The 18,261-nt window shown below is 45.6% G+C and overlaps 1 protein-coding gene across 1 annotated transcript; it reads right to left on the bottom strand.

The window, feature by feature from the left end:
- Nucleotides 1–15: 15 nt before the first annotated feature.
- Nucleotides 16–14,125, bottom strand: LOC311117984 (neuropilin-2-like; the record flags this gene model as incomplete). The annotated part of the gene is made up of 7 exons (XM_084192867.1): nucleotides 16–75; nucleotides 5,957–5,989; nucleotides 7,424–7,520; nucleotides 8,180–8,445; nucleotides 13,129–13,290; nucleotides 13,447–13,527; nucleotides 14,038–14,125. Coding segments are annotated over 7 exons (787 nt in total), but the record flags the coding sequence as incomplete, so codon positions are not given.
- Between the last annotated feature and the right edge of the window lie 4,136 nt (nucleotides 14,126–18,261).

Raw genomic sequence — 18,261 nt, 5'->3', positions numbered from 1 at the left:
GATGGAAGCACTTACCTCCATCTAACTGGTTCCTGCCATTAAAAAGTCTGCTGTCTCCAAACTCTGGTCTCTTATCTATGAGAGAAGACGATACAACAGAATGTTTTTTCAACGTATGTACAATGCCAAGCATCCAAACAGTACATTTTAGTTTCATGCAATAATGTAAACTGTCTATGTCAATCTTCCTTCACTGTAATTACTAATTACACTAATTAATTACTATAATATGTGATGGGGCTGCTAAAGCCCAATGGCATACACACACATACCACAATGTTTAAAAATATCACTTTATTATCACAGATCATACTATATTCATCACATTCATTTAACTATTTCAAACACACTTTCCACATAGCTCACAGAGGTGCAAAGCCCAAGTAAAGTATCAGCAAACAATTGTACCATCATCATCATCATCATCATCATCATCATCATCATCATCATACAAATAGATTATGCATTGAGCTCACAGATAATCAAACACAGTTCCCTCCTGGCTTCCACCCACTGCATTGGGATGTGGTGTGATCATCATGAGATACTAATGAGTATCATCACTGAGAGTGGTGCTTAGGACTGCTCAGGCCTAGCCCTCCACCTCGACCTCCCAAAACTCACCCCGACGCTGTTTTTGAAAACGGCACTTTAACTTCAGGTTTAGTTTCATCTTGAGAGGTGTGTGTGCAACACTTGGCATATGGACAAGGGTGGGAGTAAGTGCTTGGCAAGGAACACCTTAACTGGAGCCCTCAACGAGAATCATTAATATTGTCTCCAGGGGCAACTGCTGTTGGCTGCTGGTGTGTGTGGGTGGGTGCAGTGTGTGTGTGTGTGTGCCGGGGGAGGGGTGCGTGTGTGTGCATGTGTGAGAGAGAGTGTATGTGGGTGTGTGTGTATGCGTGAGAGAGTGTGTCTGTGTGTGCAGGAGATGGGAAAAGAGAAAAGTGCTTACTACAGCCTAAATAAATGTTATCGCTCCATTACCTAATTAGAGATATTAAGAGCTTGGAGCGGAGCTACAGTGAGATGGACAGAGTGGGGTTCCCAACCCCCCAGTTGATTTAAAAGCACATTGCGAGAGGGTGCCAAAAAACTTCTCTTCACTCTGAGAAAAGTACAACTAAAAAGCCTGATTGCCACACACATTCACCTCACTCAATGGAAGACTCTATGGCCCTCATAGCCCTCTTCAAAACGCCCAGATAATGTAGTGGCTTCCATAGAAATGTTCTATTTAGTTCTATGGAGGCATCACTCTAACCCAAACACATTCGGTTGTCCTGCTTAAAGGGACAGTTTATTCCAAACTCAAAGTTTGTCAGATGCGTTCAGACCTGGGAATTGGTCTTATGTTGAGATAAGTTCACATCCCAGGCCATCGGTTGTAAATGGAAGCACCATCATTTACTGATTTTATTTGGTGTTTATCTTTTCCACTCATTCGGGGTTGAGGCATATAAATTAGCTGGATCTACACAACTATGGGACGTGGACTCATCTTGATATTAGACTACTTTTGAGATCGGAACACGTCTGACATATTTGGTGGTTAAATGGGTTAAATGGGCAGGTATTGCGCTAAACTACCTCTGGCTGTACAATAATGGTGAGATAGATAACTGTTTATCATTAAAGGGATAGTTCACCCAAACTACAAAATTAAATATTGTTTTTCTTCCCCTGAAAGCAGTCTATGGAATCCATGCTTAGGCTTTGTTTACATGGCCACTGTTTTGTAATTTGGGTGAACTTCCCCTTTAAGGGCCATCTGATTCTCACAGCTCTACATAACCACTAACAAACCAACTTAAATATGTGCTAACTATTATCATAATTGGGTCTGGTCCCATTTTAAACATATTTCCAATTCTCTTGGCCACCAGTTTTTATATCATTAGATTCTTTGCCATTTTGTTTATGCCCTCAATGTTCTAATGAGGGATGCATCCCGCTAGCATCCATCTTAAGTTATTGGGAAGCATCGTTTATATTTTGTCTCTGGTTTCCATGATGTTTTGGAGCATTCTCAACTAAGAGTACACGCAACAGAAGAAAAAAAAACAAATGGCTTCCAGCTGTTTGAGAGTATTGCATAGAGTTGGATAGAGGGCTCACTTGCCACATGTTTTCGCATGGGTGGCGCCATTGAGGACTTTCAACATTTTGTTGAAAGTCGTCAACTGGGTGGGACTTCCTATGGGTTAAGGACAGACCCCAGAATTCAATTCCCGTCAGCCAACAAATTATACTGAGCAAATAATTGCAATGATAGAAGAGCCCTCAATCTAACTTTATGGAGTATTGTGAGATTTAGTCAAAGTATAAATCAAGAAGAAGGTAGTGATGGTGGACAGCTGTGTCTGTTTACGTCCGTTGAACACAAATACATATTCACATTGAGAAAAAAAAAACGCCTCTTCCACTTGGCTTTCACTGGGGTTTCGGTTTCCAGTTTGTGGCAACAAGGAACAAATAAAGTGGCTGGTGTGTGTTGAATGGAAGGGAGTGGATCTCTGTCATCGAACACACCGGGGAACCAAGATAGAACACAAACAATGTGGGAATGAGCATTTATCACTGATGATGATGTTGATGACATTATAAAGACAGGGACTCCGCTCACAGACTGACTGAGGGGTAATATTCAATCAAAAGCTGGATGTGGGGTTTCCGGTGTGGGACTACTAAAATATTATTCTTGAGCTGCGTGATTGAGATTAATTCCTCAGGTCAATAAGAGTGACACAAAAAAGCTCAACTTCATATTCAAACATGCTTTCTTGCAACGCAAGAAGAATCCTATATTGTCTTACATAACCCGGTCCACTCACAATAAACAAAACATATATCATCGTTACAGTGTATCTATTTAACATCTCCTTCAGTAATAGTAACACTGACATCTTAGCAGCCTGTCCTGAAGCACTATCTTTATAATGAAGTCGCTCCTGTAGCGCATCCATTGTCTCTGACTTTGTAACGTTCCCCCTCCTCTCTCTCTCTCTGTCTCTGTCTCTGTCTCTCTCTCTCTTCTCTTTCTCTCTCAGTGTTCCAGCAGAGCTGTCAGTAGAACAGTATCTCTCGCTTGTCTGTTTGTGGTCTGACAGCGCTGGAGGTTTTACATGGCTGAACCACTTCACCCACACCGGGCCGGGAGGTTAGCCCACACTAAGTGTGTCCATGCTGGCGTGATTCCAGGAAGCCCAGGGGGTAGGAACCAGAACTACAACCACTAGTCCTGTAAGGCTGGAGATTGGGTTTGAAACGAGCCACTCATATAGATGGCTTGATATCTCTCTGAATCACATCACCACAGCTTGAAGTGTGAAATGTCAACGACCAAGTCCCCCATAAAAAACAGTGACCAAAACTACATCCATAGTCCGTAGACAGATTAAAGTTATAGAAATAGTGTTAGAAGAGTTAGTCTGTGAACAGTAACATCCACTGCTGATGAAAGCAGGACCCAACAGAAAATGTCACTGTCAATACCATCATCATCCATGATCCATGTCATCAAAAGGGGAGGGGTTTAGCTTTAAGCCCCGCCTCTTCCTTTCAGCAGAGGGCATATTGTTGGTGGCAGTGGTTGTCTAGCCTCACGGTGAGCACGGGCTCCGTCCCTGGAGCGGCTGTTACCGGGTTACTGGCTGAGGACTGGGAGTACTGAAAGTACTGGGATTGGCTGTGGTAGGCCACCGAGAGCTGGCTCTTCTTCGCTGCCAGCCTTCGTCGATGGCAACAGAGCACCCGTACCAAGATGGCCACTGCCAGGAGTATCAGGGCACCCCCGGCGGCCACGAGGTAGTACCAGAGGGTGGGTATGAGTGGCAGCGCCAACGTGTCTACTGTGGGGTCACTCCCGCCAGGAACACCTCCCCCTGGTGGAGAGATAAGGAATATGTTGGCTCGGGGGGAGGAGAGAGGAGGCAAGCAAAGCACATCCAATGGACTGCTTTGTTTTTGTGTTTTATTTCTCCCCTGTGGCTTTCCATCATATGAACAGCAGGCATACGAGCACATGGGCATGCACAAGCATGCCGGCTCAAACGGAAAAAAAGTATTCATCACAGATAATGGCTAAATTAAATCAAATGCATCCAGGGTTTTCTTTATCTTATGGCTGAAGCTTGGGTTGCAGTCGATGGTGAGAGAGGTGATTTTCACACCAAGAGCAGTAGAGTATAGCTACGGATTTTCAATTAGTCTGGGGGGGGTTGAATTGATCCAATGCTCCAATGAATAAAGCTCTCATGTAATAATTTGGTGTGAAACAAAGGGCATGATAATTAGCTGTAACAGAACGGATGCACGCACACACACACAGATACACACACACAAGAGACCCACTGGACAAAGACGTCTGAACAATGCCCAATATGAATTGATACCTAATTAACTTGTCAACAAACATCAATTCAGTTTGTAAGCAATCAAATCAAAGAGGTGTCAAGCCCTGTGGTCGATTTATGATTGAAACCTGGGTTGGATCAAGACACAAATTGTGTAAATTGTTGACTTTTTGTAAATTCAATTGAAAAGTCACCTTGATGCAATGTTACGTGACTACGCTGATAAAGTAAAATAATTTTTGCCCAATGAGGAGCCACTACTTCCTGTTGGTACAGGAAGTTCCAATGCTCCACTGACCAATCATAAGACCCCATGGAGCCTAAATAGAAATGTTCTGGATCTTTCTCTCTTTAATTTGGAGACAGTGATGGAATTTGTGTTTGGCAGGTTCATGTGGATTTCTTTGGAAGACACATTGCCCTGTTCTGTTCTAGTCTTTGTTTTCGTTTCTCTCTTGGCCAGTTCTTTCCTCTTCAAGCCAAGAAGTATCTCAGCGGAGACCCACCCAACACCCCAACACAGCTCCTCTACTTCAATCCTTTGAACCCTTCTCACATTCTTTGCGCAATCGCCCTAACAACGTCTTTCAAGGCTTAAGCTCTCCTATTCATACAGGTCTGGTATGTGAAATCATATGCCGACAACAGTTTCCAAGCACTCTTTGGTCTAAGCTAAGAAAATGGACCAAAACCATCAGTTCAAGAGCCCGAGAGAAGGAACGGGAAAGAGAGAGAGAGAGCGAGAGAGAGAGAGAGCGAGAGAGAGAGAGTCATACAGATGGGGACAGAGAGAGAGAGAGAATTAGAGAAAGTGAGAGATAGCTGAGAGACTCCATGTACGGTGTAGATTTGAAGCCACCCTGAGTATTCGACCATGTCACATAATTACAGAGGGAAATGGTGCGTGTACCTGCCACTGCACTGTGCACACACTCATTAGACAGAGCTGAGAGGATGAGAGAGACACCGGCGTCGCAGCTCAGTCACTCTATTTGATTACTTTTCACTAGGGAGTGTGTGTGTGTGTGTTTTTGTGTGTCTGTGTGGGTGTGCGTGCATGTGTGTGTGTATGACTCTGTGTGTGTGTGAGAGTCTGTGTATGTGTGTGAGAGTCTGTGTGTGTGTGTGGGTGTGTCACGGTGGAGGAAGAAATTGCACACATCACACACACACTCTTATCTTATTAGAACCAGCAGCCAAAAACGCTATATCAAGCAATAACATCAATCCCCTATAGCTCTCCCAATATTTCTATTGAGGCAGACAGTTATTTTAAAACCATGGATGTCAAAGCAATAGTCTGAATTTCTCTGCAATAAACTGGATTCTGCTGGATTCAGTGGGCTCTGATGTCATTTGATGATGTCTGGATGCTGATGATGATTTTTGGAATCGTTTGTCACCAAGGCAGCATTAATCAAGCGGCGAACACAGCTCTTGCACACCCATTTCTATTGGTTGGACCGGGCTTGTCACATGGGTGCCATCAAGCAAAGCTCCCATGAGCCAAAGCTGTACAGTGCAGCGCAGCGAGCAGGAAGCAGAAACATATGCACAGGAAGTGACATCATTACACGGCTAAAGGGGAGAAAACTCACCTGTCATGTCAGGAGGGAAGGCAGCGAAGGGTTCTGAAAGAGAGAAATAAAGAAACAAACAAGACTGTTTATAACCTAAATAATAGCTAGGAAAGTCAGCCAAAAACATTTAGACAAATTGTTGAATTCGGATTCAATTTCTGTTGGCACTGATATCACTCTATAGCCTATTGACAACTTTCTTAGTACTGCAACTGAAAAGAAATAGAATGAAAGAGCATGTGGGTATGTATGTTAATGGGGTAGAATGTAATGTCAAAGAGTGTGTGATTGTGAGTTGGGAGACTTGGAGGGCGACTGTGTGAAGTTTGAGTCATTCAAAGTTGTTTATCGGTGGAGTCCAGTTAAGCTGGGGAAGGTTGCTGCCTGGATGGCTGACTGCACACACAACGTTCAGCCTTATTGACTTGGAATGGCAACAAAAAGAATGGGGGCCTGTGAGAGGGGAGACTTGGGACGTGGGGCCTTTTTGGCGGTAACACCAATGTGCTGTGAACAAACTCGACTGCGCTGGTTGATAAGAGCACTCCCAGCATGCCTTGGGAAGGAGGAAGAAGGAGGAAATGGGTAGAGAGGGGGAGAAGAGTGGAGGCACTTCCGCACCGGTTGACATAGGGGGGACGGGTTTTCATCTTTCATCTCAGAACCACACTACCGTACACAAGTGCACACGCACACTCACTAACACACACAACCCCCCCGCCACACACCCACACACACAGCCCAACTCTATGGCCTGATGTTCGGATTTGGAAGTTAATGTAGATGATGGCAGGTTTTTGGCTCGGAACCCACGGTCTGTCTGTGATCTGTTTAAGACCTACTCCTAAACCCCCCTGCTCTGGCTAGATTAAAAAGCCCAGCTCACTCACACACACACACACACACACACACAAACACACACACACACCAGCGCAGGAGCTATTGCTTTGACGGCTCTGGAAAGCTCTGTTTACAGATACGAGAGGAAAGGAGACGAAGATATCTAATGAAACATAGATTAGCATGGTGGGGCCCACGGGGCGTTTATGGCCTACTTTCTATTCTTCCTTTCCTTTTCTGGAAGAGGAATAACACTCCACTCTTTCGTTCATTCTCTCTCCTTTCATCTCTTCGCTCCGGCTTTCAGAAGTACCAGTCAGTCTGTACCCAAGACTCTGCTGAGGGAACTTGGGGTGTGTGTTTGTGTTTGTGTGTGTGTGGGGTGTTTAGAGCACAACTGGAGTGACAGGTCGGGGACTCCAGGGGAGGAGAGGAGGAGGAGACGGAGGTAGAGAAGGAATGAAGGGATGATGGAGAGAGAGAGAGAGATGGAGGGGGGAACAGAAGTTGAGTGGTGTGGTGGTGGGATGATGGAGGAAAATAACCGGGGTGCTGGAGGGTCAGGTGTGTGTGTACACATGTATGTGTGTGTGTACACATGTTTGTATGTGTGTGAGTGAGTGTGTGTATGATCTGCAGACTTACGTGTGCACTCCTCCAAAGGTGTACCAGAACTCATGTGGATGTTGTCGATCATGATTTGGCCCTTGGTTCCGCGGTCAAAGAAGCCTTCCATAACCACCTGAGAGGAGGAGGAAGAGTAGGGGAAGGAGGAGGAGGAGGAGGAGGAGGAGGAGGGGAAGGAGGAGGAGGAAGAGTAGGGGAAGGAGGAGGAGGAGGAAGAGTAGGGGAAGGAGGAGGAGGAAGAGTAGGGGAAGGAGGAGGAGGAGGAAGAGTAGGAGGAGGAGGAGGAGGGGAAGGAAGAGTAGGGGAAGGAGGAAAAGGAAGAGGAGGAGGAGGAGGAGGAGGGGGAGGAGGAATAGTTGGGGAAGGAGGAGGAGGAAGAGTAGGAGAAGGAGGAGTAGGAAGAGTAGCAGGAGGAGGAGGAGGAGGAGGAGGAAGAGTAGGGGAAGGAGGATGAGGAAGAGGAGGAGGAGGAGGAGGAAGAGTAGGGGAAGGAGGAGGAGGAAGAGGAGGAGGAGGAGAAGGAAGAGTAGGAGGAGGAGGAAGAGTAGGGGAAGGAGGAGGAGGAGGAGGAAGAGTAGGGGAAGGAGGAGGAAGAAGCAAATTAACTACATGTGGATGCAGGGATATATCTTATACATAGAATCGATAACCATGAGTATGGACCACTGCAACACATAACCACTACTAATATACTACTTCTACTTGTTTCTCCAGCTAACTCTTCACAGACTCTTTTTTTGGAAGGGAGAAGGGAGTATGCCAACGCTCGAATACCTGGAACTCCTTGGGGGATCGGGGCAGGATGGTGCGGCCCTCCTTCCAGACGGGGCCCTGGTCGCCGCGGAGTGCCCAGAGAAGGGTCTCCTCGTGGTGGGCATCGCGGAGCAGGACGTGCAGGGTGCCCTGGGCCTCTCCCCACAGCTGGTAGGAGAAGAGCAGGCAGAGAGGCCCCGTGTCGGGCCCCACCACGGGGCTTAGGATCCTGGCTCGCTGCTGCTCCGTCTTGGTGTTGGCCTCGATGTACAGGTAGCTGTTCAGGTCTGTGTGGGGGGATGGGGGGACAATGCAGTGGTGGGTTTAGAGACTTTAGATGTTGCACTGAGGGGAACACAGTACGTGTACACACGTATGGGCAATACATACACATAGGCACACGTGCACACACACACGAGGGAGTGTACACACACACGTACGCACATCAGCGCATCTGCACACACACTCACACACAATAATAATACCACAACTACATGGTCAGACCTACAATAGCACAGGGATATGATACATACCAAAACACGCCTAACAGAAGAATAGGGTCAGTGAGAGAGTCAAGCACTAAGGGAAGGTGAGGAATTCACAGCCAACCCAAGGGAGCCATTCCCATTGGTATTCAGGTAGAACACTTACACAATAGCATTGTGTTAAACACAGACAGTTGTTTACAGAAAGGATGTTTAGTTAGTAAATTGGATGTGGACTTGGAATCCTTTGTGGGATTGAACCTGACAGGGAGTGTGTGTGTGTGTGTGTGTAGAGTGAATTCTTCTAAGAGTTAAGTGGCCGATGGTCCAGTATCAACACATTCCTGACAAGATCACCTGTGCTTTATCGCAGTGTGTGTTAGAGCAGTTAGGTCAGAGAACTACAGATAAAAATCATTGTGTGTGTGTGTGTGTGTGTGTGTGTGTGTGTGTGTGTGTGTGTGTGTGTGTGTGTGTGTGTGTGTGTGTGTGTGTGTGTGTGAATATTGTCCAAGAGGCACTAGGTACAATGAAGTTATGGATATTAGCATCACCATATTCCAACTGAATGTTCATGAATAAACCGTTATATATTACAACCTGACATGGAATTATGTAATATATGTCAAATATAAATAGTATATGATATGTCCCCTGTACCCAGACATCAGGTGTAAATTGTAAACAATGTCTGAGTAAACAATGTCTATCTTCAAAATATGATTAAAACTATCATTTTGACCCCATGGACTTTCAGTCCTTGCATCTATAGCTCCATCTACGAATTGTTCGGTTATTACATTTCTCCAGCTCCATCCCTCAGCTTCATAGAAAACATGTATTAAATTTTTTTTAATAGAAAACTACTTTTTATTAAGGAATGGGCCTTCATTGCTTTTTAGTTGAAGCCATAGAAACAGAATTCTATGAACTTGAGTACAGTGCACGATGTCATAGTCATTGACCTCGATTGTGATGCAGCTGTGATGTCAACAGAACACCTGTGAAGCAACGTTCTAGAGTTCAACCATATCATTTAGACACTTGAAAGCATTGCCTATCACATTGCTTTCTGCTCTGAACTATCTTTGATTTAATAATTATACCAAGTTCTTGCAATAATGAGCTATCTCCAATATCTGAGCCAGTTTGGGCCCCTCCATCCCTTCTCATTGTTGACGATGGTTCCTAAGGACGTTCTTGCCTCATGGCTGATCACACAGATGACTGGAGGATCTCCCGTGCCTGGAGTGGCTCCCTACCAGATCCTGAACCAGGTTTGTTTGGCCTAGATTATAGTGAGTAGCCTGAAATGGCAACTTGTTCCCTATATAGCTAGTGAAATAGTTTTGACCAGAGCCCTGGGTCTAGGGTGGGTTACTCTAAAACACTTTGTGACAAATGCTGATGTAAAAAGGGCTTTATAAGTACAATGTGATTTATTGATTGATTAATTGCAGGGAAAATGGCAAAGTAGATTTTTGAGTACCCCCTCTGCTTGCCAGGTCCAGCCCAACTCAGCCCCTGCCACCTTCCAGTCAAACTCCAGCTATGGACAAGACCAGGACGATTTTATGGACTGGAAAGAGGGGCCCCAGATCAACAACAGCAATCAAGTGCCTTGTCATCAGGATGTGGAGCCAATGGATGTCGATGTTGATCAACAGATCAACAACAGCAATCAAGTGCCTTGTCATCAGGATGTGGAGCCAATGGATGTCGATGTTGTTGTGGAGGTGAAAGACAACAGCCAATCAGTAGCCACTTGGCAGGCAACATTCTGGCCCAGCCAATCATCAGCTAAAGGCCAGGGAACAGTCTGGCACAACCAATCAGCAGCAACTACCAAGACAACAGTCTGGCCCAACCAATCAGCAGCCACTACCAAGACAATAGTCTGGCCCAGCCAATCAGCAACCACTACCAACACGACAGTCTGGCCCAGCCAATCAGCAGCCGCTACATTTTGGTCATCTAGCCAGCAGAATGCCGCTGCATTTTGGCCATCGAGCCAGACAGCCGCTAAACAATCATCCACTAGTCAGACAGCTACGAGCCAGACAGCAGTCTCCAACAACCAATCAGCAGCCTTCACTAAGAGAGATGGTGGTGATAAGAGGAGCAGCAGCACTCACCAGGACTCTGACCAGGACTCTGACCACAAGAGAAGGAGGATGTAAATGTGAGGGACTCTAAGGGTAGTTTTAACCTAAAATGGAGGGTCAGTGTCACTGCCAAAAGACTCAGTCCAACACAGAGCATTCAATGTGTGGATCACAGCATAAGCTGTGGAACCACAAGCTTGACTATTTTTTATAGACAAATAAATTGCAAACTGAATTCAGCATGGTTCTTTTGTGTCTATGTTATAGTTACTGTAGCTACATGTACATCGTAAAAATAATGTGCTGTCGTGGAGGGAACTAAATAGTTTATTCGATTATATTAAAGGTTTAGACTACCTGTATAAGGACAGCAATCAGCATCCACAATGTAAATGCATATAACTCACTTGTAATCAATTTGACACTTTGTCAAGGAAATGTACACTCTAGAATTTGCACCTAACTTGGATCTGGGAGACCACTGAAATTGTTATTATATGTGAGAGGGAGAGAAAGCTTAAGTACATTCAAGTGTGTATCATACTGTGCAGTATGTCTGTAGCCACTCTAATAGTCTGTCTAGCAGATCACACAGTCGTAACTATGGAGGGGAAGAAGGCTTCCTCCAAGATGGCATCCCCCCCCTCTGCTCTCTAGTGTGTGTGTCACATCAGACAGTGTGTGTGACAGGGTCTCCCTTGGCCCTTCCAAACACCACAGAGTGTGTGTGTTTGTAAGGAGCCCTCCCATGAAGCACCATACGGCACTGTCTATCTCTGTGTGTCTATCTGTGTGTGAGTGTGTGTGTGTGCGCGAGTGTGTGAATGCAAGTGTGTGTGTGACTGTGTGTGTGTGTATGTGTGGGTCTTCACCACACAGAAAACATCCCCACTTTATCAAACTGATCTTAATGTGTTTGCAGAATCCCCCCTCTCCCTACACCTCGGGTGAACCCAGCGTCTCTGAAAGCTCCCCCCATTGTTCCACAGCTTGTTCAGCAGACAGCTCATAATCGAGAGGGGCGCGTTCGCGTGATATGATGCAACAGCATTATTAATCAATTTTCTCAGCAGTCTCCTGCAGCGAGGGAAGACAACGAGAACTCAATCTACAAACACATCGACGCCGCCAGCACCACACGTTGATATGCTATGGCGCTAGTTCTCCAGCTGTTATGTTTTTACATTTTAGAGGAAGAGATCAAGAGGTTACTGGGTCTGGGTTTTCTGGGTCATGAGAGAGAGAGAGAAAGGAAAGTTAGACAGGGAGAGAGTGAGAGAGAGAGAGTGAGAGCGACAGAAATGGAAAATGAGAGCGAGAGAGCAAGAGAGAGAGAGAGAGAGAGAGAGAGAGAGAGTCTTAGGCTAACCATTAACAGAGCGATCCGATTGGATGTTTTGGCTACGATCCTCAACCTACATCCCAGAGATTCCCTGATCTAAAGCCCAGGTGACATCAGAGATTCCGAATGCCCTTGAGCGCAAGCAGAATGGTCCTGAAACTCCCCTTTTCACTCTTCACAGCTGCAGCTTGTTAAATCTTTCATGGGCCCCATTTGAAATATATCAAAACCAATGAATTTTAAAACAAGGTCAGGATAACAATCCCTTTAACCCTCAGTGGCTAAGTCCAAAATGGCCCCCTATTCCCTATAATAGTGCACTACTTTTGACCAGGGCCCATAGGACCGGCTCATAGGGACCTGGTCAAAAGTAGTGCACTATATACGGAATAGGATGCCATTTATAGCACAGTCAGTGTAAGAAAACATCAAAGAAAAACTCCAAACTGCTCATATCTTTAATTAATATGCCAAAAGCTTCACTCTTTTTTGATCCGGGTGTATGTATAAAGGGAACTTAATAATTGCTCTAAGTACATGGAAGTCTACTTAGGGAGCCAGAGATTTGCCTGCAAGGTAATCGAGGGGCAGGAAGGCGCGGCTGGGAATATGGTTTTCCTGGTTTTTCCTCTAGAATCTCTTGCCTCTGTAGTTAATAAGTGCTACTGGGTCTTAACTTTTTCCTGCCCAGAACGCTCCCGGAACGCCCCGTTAGCATCACAGAGTTGTAGCGCAGTCACATAGAGCAGAGTGGATGAGTTACACATTATAAGTGTGTGTGTGTATGTGCGTGTTTGTATGTCTGTGTGGTTGTGTGTTTATAAGTCACAAAATCAGCCTTGGCTGGGGCTCAAACAGAGATTTTGTACACCCACATGTTTACAAACACCAAACAAGGACTTTACTGTATATCAAGCTAAATTAAATAAGTGGCTATCTAACCTCTTTCTTGCCTTCTGAACATGGTTGTGGTGAACCACCTTTGCCAACCCTGACTTAGGGGGGGAAGCTAGCTGTGCTATGCTCAAGGAGACTCACCGGTGGGGGGCAGAGCGAGGTCCAGGCTGGGGCCCTGGGCTGGGGCTTTGGAGCTGCTGTGGAGGGACCAATGGAGCGGGGCGCTGGGGTCGTGAGTCCAGCCACACAGACCCTGCTCAAAGTCACACACACCACCCATGGACGGAGGGGAGGAGCTAGCTCCTGGAGAGAAAGGGTGGGAGAGGGACGGAGAAAGACAGAGAGAGAGAGAGAGAGAGATAGAGAGACATCAACCATTAAACATTCTACAATAACATACATACAAACATAACTTATCTATATGCAACATTTCCACACAACAGGCTTACAGACACTCACCTCTGCCCGACCGCTGGGCGGTGCTACTCTCCATTGGACCAGACAAAGTGGGCGTGGCTGTGTCGGCCAGTGTGCTGGTTTCTATGGAGACAAGATAAGTGTTGCCAGTTACATCCAAGATGCTCAAAATGTAACATGCAAAGTTCTACTCAAATTCATACAAGACACACACTCACACTCAATGAAACATACTCAAAGAAACATACTCAATGAAACATACTCAATGAAGCATACTCAATGAAGCATACTCAATGAAACAACACCGCTCTGTGAATGTGACCACAGCTTTCTGACTAATCAACAGTTTGCCCATGAATACAATTTCTCAATCTCTAATTTTCACAGACTAGTGCTCACTCCACATGCCTAAATGAGAGTCTGAGGTCATCTCCCTCCCTCCCTCCCGTCCTCCCTCCTTCCCTCCCATCCTCCCTCCCTCCCTCCCTCCCTCCCTCCCTCCCCCTCCCAGTAGAGGTGACAGGCTAAGCCAGGCGGTGATAGCCCAGTCATGTTGTGTCTCCTAGCCCAGACATCTCCCTCCCTCCATGGGTCTTTTAGCCCAGACATCTCCCTGCCTCCATGAGTCTCGACCGTCTCCACTGTCTCCACCTCCATCCACAGCCCAGTCAGACCAGCGGCTGGGGCCCTGGTAGGACAGGCCAGACACCTCTGGCTCCATGGGTGATGGATGAGCCTAGCTAGTTCACCTTGGAATGGATGATCACACACACACACGAGCATGCACGGACACACACACATGGATGCATGCGAGTACACACACGCATGCACACACACACACACACTCCTTCCAGCGGCACATGGTCTACAGACTGCATTAGGAATGTTATTGGGATAAGTGGGCATGTTATTGGGACCAGATGGGACAACTCTGGTTTTGTTATGCAATGACAGAGGGAAAGGTTTGGGTCATCTCTGTTTTCTAACCACAATCTAACCAAGGTCCTAATCATATTATCATACACCAATGGCCCAATATATCACATCATGGGAATTTGTGAAAACTCTGTTCCAGGCTCTGTTCCAAAGGTTTGGGAACCACTGCAGAGTATACCGTACATTCAACTTGTGCTTTCTGATCCCTCATAAGTGCAATTGAAGTGAGGTGATTTCTATGTAAAAATGTGTATCCAAGATGGCAAAACATTTCTTTCCCCAAGACGTAATTTAGGAGAGACGTCATTTAGGAGAGTGCAATGACTAGAGAGAGACACCAAACTCACACGCAAACATCTGGAAAGCAAGACTGCTATTGCAGAATCTGGATGCATCTGCAGTCCAAAGACATAGCTGCTAGCCTGCTAGCTAATAGCTACATCAGTGTAATGATGCTTCCTGGGCATGGCTAGCACTATTAGCGTTTAGCAGCGTTTGAGAAACACCGACGACAACAAACATGGAGGGAAGTTGATTACGTTGTCCATATTAGGACAGATTGAAACAAGTCCTGCTGAGAATGAAACGAGTCCTGCTGAGACTGAGGCTGTCCACACCATAGTCATGGACACCATAGTCGATTGATCCGTCAACATTTTACCGTGACACAACTTCCTGTGAGGAAACAAATGAAACGGATGAAATGAATTAAACGAACGCAGCCGGACATCTGGAGCTGTGGAGAAACACAACTAAATACCGCTACATGAAAGGATAGTGCCCAGCTGTTGAGGTCTCTGACTGAGTGACATTAGCCTAACGTTAATGTCACACCCTTTACTGAGGCAATTAGTTGGCTAATCAGATTTTAATCACCAAGGAGCTACGGGGACCCCACCGGCAATACGTTAACCCCCTACTCCTCCCTAACCTTTTTCACATCCGAGAGCCTCCCTCGTTCTGCTATCCCCTTTTTCCCTCTCCCTCTGTTCTCTCCATGTATCCTATTATTTTATCTCCCTTAGCGCAAGCCATTCCTCCAAGCCATTGCATCTCTGTGCTTCAAAGGTCAGGCCTTGTCACAGTGTAAACGGCTTGACCTTTGTAGGGTGTGACAGGGGTGTGTGTGTGTCTGTGTGTGCGTGTCTCTGTGTGTGTATGAGTGTGTGCGTGTGTGATAGAGGTGTCAGGGGTAACGGAAGAGTGACGAGGAGCTATGACCCGCCTGCCTCTCCCCGAGGGCTCTCCACTCCTTGACATGTGTGAGGAAACAGCTACAGAGCTGCACCGAGAGGCCTCCCTTATACAGTATCACTGTGCCTGTCTCCTTGTGCAGAAGGCCACCTCGTGCAGGAGGGCCTCCACATGCAGCAGAAGTCCGACTCAAGCAGGAGAAGGCCTAACCGTGCAGGGAGAGGATCCCCTCATGCAGGAGAAGGCCTCCTTATTCAGGTAGAGGGTCCCCTCATGCAGCAGAAGGCCTCCTCATGCAGGGAGAGGGACCCTCAGGCAGGAACAGCCCCTTCAAAGCACTGCACTTCAGACCGGAAAGGAGTACAGGGCCCATATGTATTAAGTGTCTTATAGTAGGAAGGCTGTTCTAGGATCTACTCAGCCCTCTATCTATGTTATGTCATTTATTGTGATTTAAAACGCAAAACCGATCCTAAATCAGCAGTCCTACTCTGAGACGCTTGATACAAATGGCACCAGGGGAACTGTTATGTTACAGAGAATACACTGAACAGCGCTCAACCCCCTCATCCCTTCTCACCATTCTCAATCCCCCCACGCCGCTCCTTCTCTTATGGAAAACTGCCATCGTTCTCTCCGAAGAATCTGACTCAGCAAAATATGTAAAACGCACAAACGCACGCACTCCCACCCACACACTCCCACGCACTCCCACAAATGACAGAGTGCATGCTGGGAAAAAAATATGTTTTCCCCCCCTGCCGGACATGTAGAGTTAAGTGGTATAAGAGTGAGGTCACCACCCCCTGTGACACCCAAGTCACATTGTAAGGGAGAAAACGCTGGCGCATACAAGAGTGCAGATACACAAACACACACAGCAAAGCCTTAGCATCATCCCCACATACGCACGCACATGCACACACAAACACACACAAACACACTCTCTCTCTCTCTATCTGGATTATCATTATCAAAAGGAATAGGACAATGGGCTCTATTTCCGGCAGGCATTAAGCCAGTGCAATTGTCAAACATGCTTGTTTGCAATTTCGACCTGTTAAAGCCGGCGCTCTTCTATTTTCAAACCCTAGCGCCAGGATTGGTCATTTACCTGTCTTATATGAGTTCGCTTGTGCTGAGGTGGGAGGGGTGGCAATATTTGAGGTGTGCGCCAAAGTGCCAATTTCAGGCAGCACTGGTGGGGATATTTAAGACAAACCAAAAGCTGTTTTTTGGCATGGATCTTGACAGCAGAAGTGCAGCCTATCCAGCCATGACGCACAGTACCCATATGCACATGGAACAAGAGAGATGTACTTTTTGTGCCCATAAACCTCGTATTTAGAAACGTTCCAAAAAATATTATTTTTTCCATTTCGTTTCATTTTATTAAAAACCAAGCATAGCCTCCCCTCCTCTCAATGAAGGCTGTTTTTTTTTGTCCTGCTCAATGCATTCGCTCACTTTGAAATAAATCTTCATCACCAAAACTTTATTAAAATATCAAATTTGGGAGCCGCAAAACAGTGAGCGGACATCCCCTTTTAATCTACAGTAGGCATCACTTTACATTTTAGCCAGCTCCTGTTATTATTTTGGATGTGCATAAAAACCCCTCCATGTAGGCTATATGCCCATCATGGAAAGAGAGATGAGATAATACGGTGACACTCGTATTTAGAAACATTTGTAATGTTCATGTAACAATTGCTTGTTTTCTGTTTCGTTTGATTAAAAGACAAGCCCTTATAGGCTACCCTTACTCTACTATAACGAAAGCTGGTTCAACAGCAATGTGTCTGGTGTTTTTCTTATCATGGCCATGCATTAGCCAAGTAGCCTATCCATAAAAGGAGTCTAAATGGTCCAATCGTGAGGCTTTACTCGTCATGAATTTGCATTATTCACAATTCACATAGACCTACCTGCGGTGCATAGGCTACTCCATTCGGCTTGTATACATCCCCATTTCCAAAGAGCACATCTTGTCCAGTTACCAAAGATGCCACGTATGGGTGGTCCTCTGTAGCTCAATTGGTAGAGCATGGCGCTTGTAACGCCAGGGTAGTGGGTTCGATCCCTGGGACCACCCATACATAAAAATGTATGCACACATGACTGTAAGTCGCTTTGGATAAAAGTGTCTGCTAAATGGCATATTATTATTATGTACTCCTCCAAACATATTCAAATTATTCAGTCCTATAATGCCATATCAACGGTAGGCCTAGGCTATATATTGCTTATTGAGAACGTGCCTCACACATACAATACAATTCACGGGAGCCTAGTATTTTTTATTTGAGAAGTGCGATGCGTAAAGGCCTACTATACTCATTGAAGCCAATTACAACAATGTTGACTGTCAACACTCCAAAAATATTGAGCAAACACTAGATGTTTATTTTTACTGTTGCTATTACTCATTACTGTAGCCTATGCTATTTAATAACCTGTATCAATCCACAATGTGCTAGGAAGAGAATATTCCATGCCCCCAGCCTAATTGGAGTTGATGACAATGCAAAGGCCATCAACAAGAAATGTGTTGATAGGCCAATGAGTGGCCAAGCCCTAGTCACACCTATCATTTCTTTTTTAATCAAAACATATAATGTTACTAATATTTTTCATAATTTCATAATTAATAAACATTATCTTTAAAAAATCCAGTGAAAATCCGGTGTTTCTATGTCAAACAGTTGTGTTATACATATTTTTTGT

Source organism: Coregonus lavaretus (assembly GCF_964263955.1).
Source record: "Coregonus lavaretus genome assembly, contig: HAP1_SCAFFOLD_8907, whole genome shotgun sequence".
In the NCBI taxonomy this organism is placed as follows: Eukaryota; Metazoa; Chordata; class Actinopteri; order Salmoniformes; family Salmonidae; genus Coregonus; species Coregonus lavaretus.
Note: the sequence above shows the minus strand (reverse complement) of the source record. Positions and strands in the feature narration are given on the sequence as shown.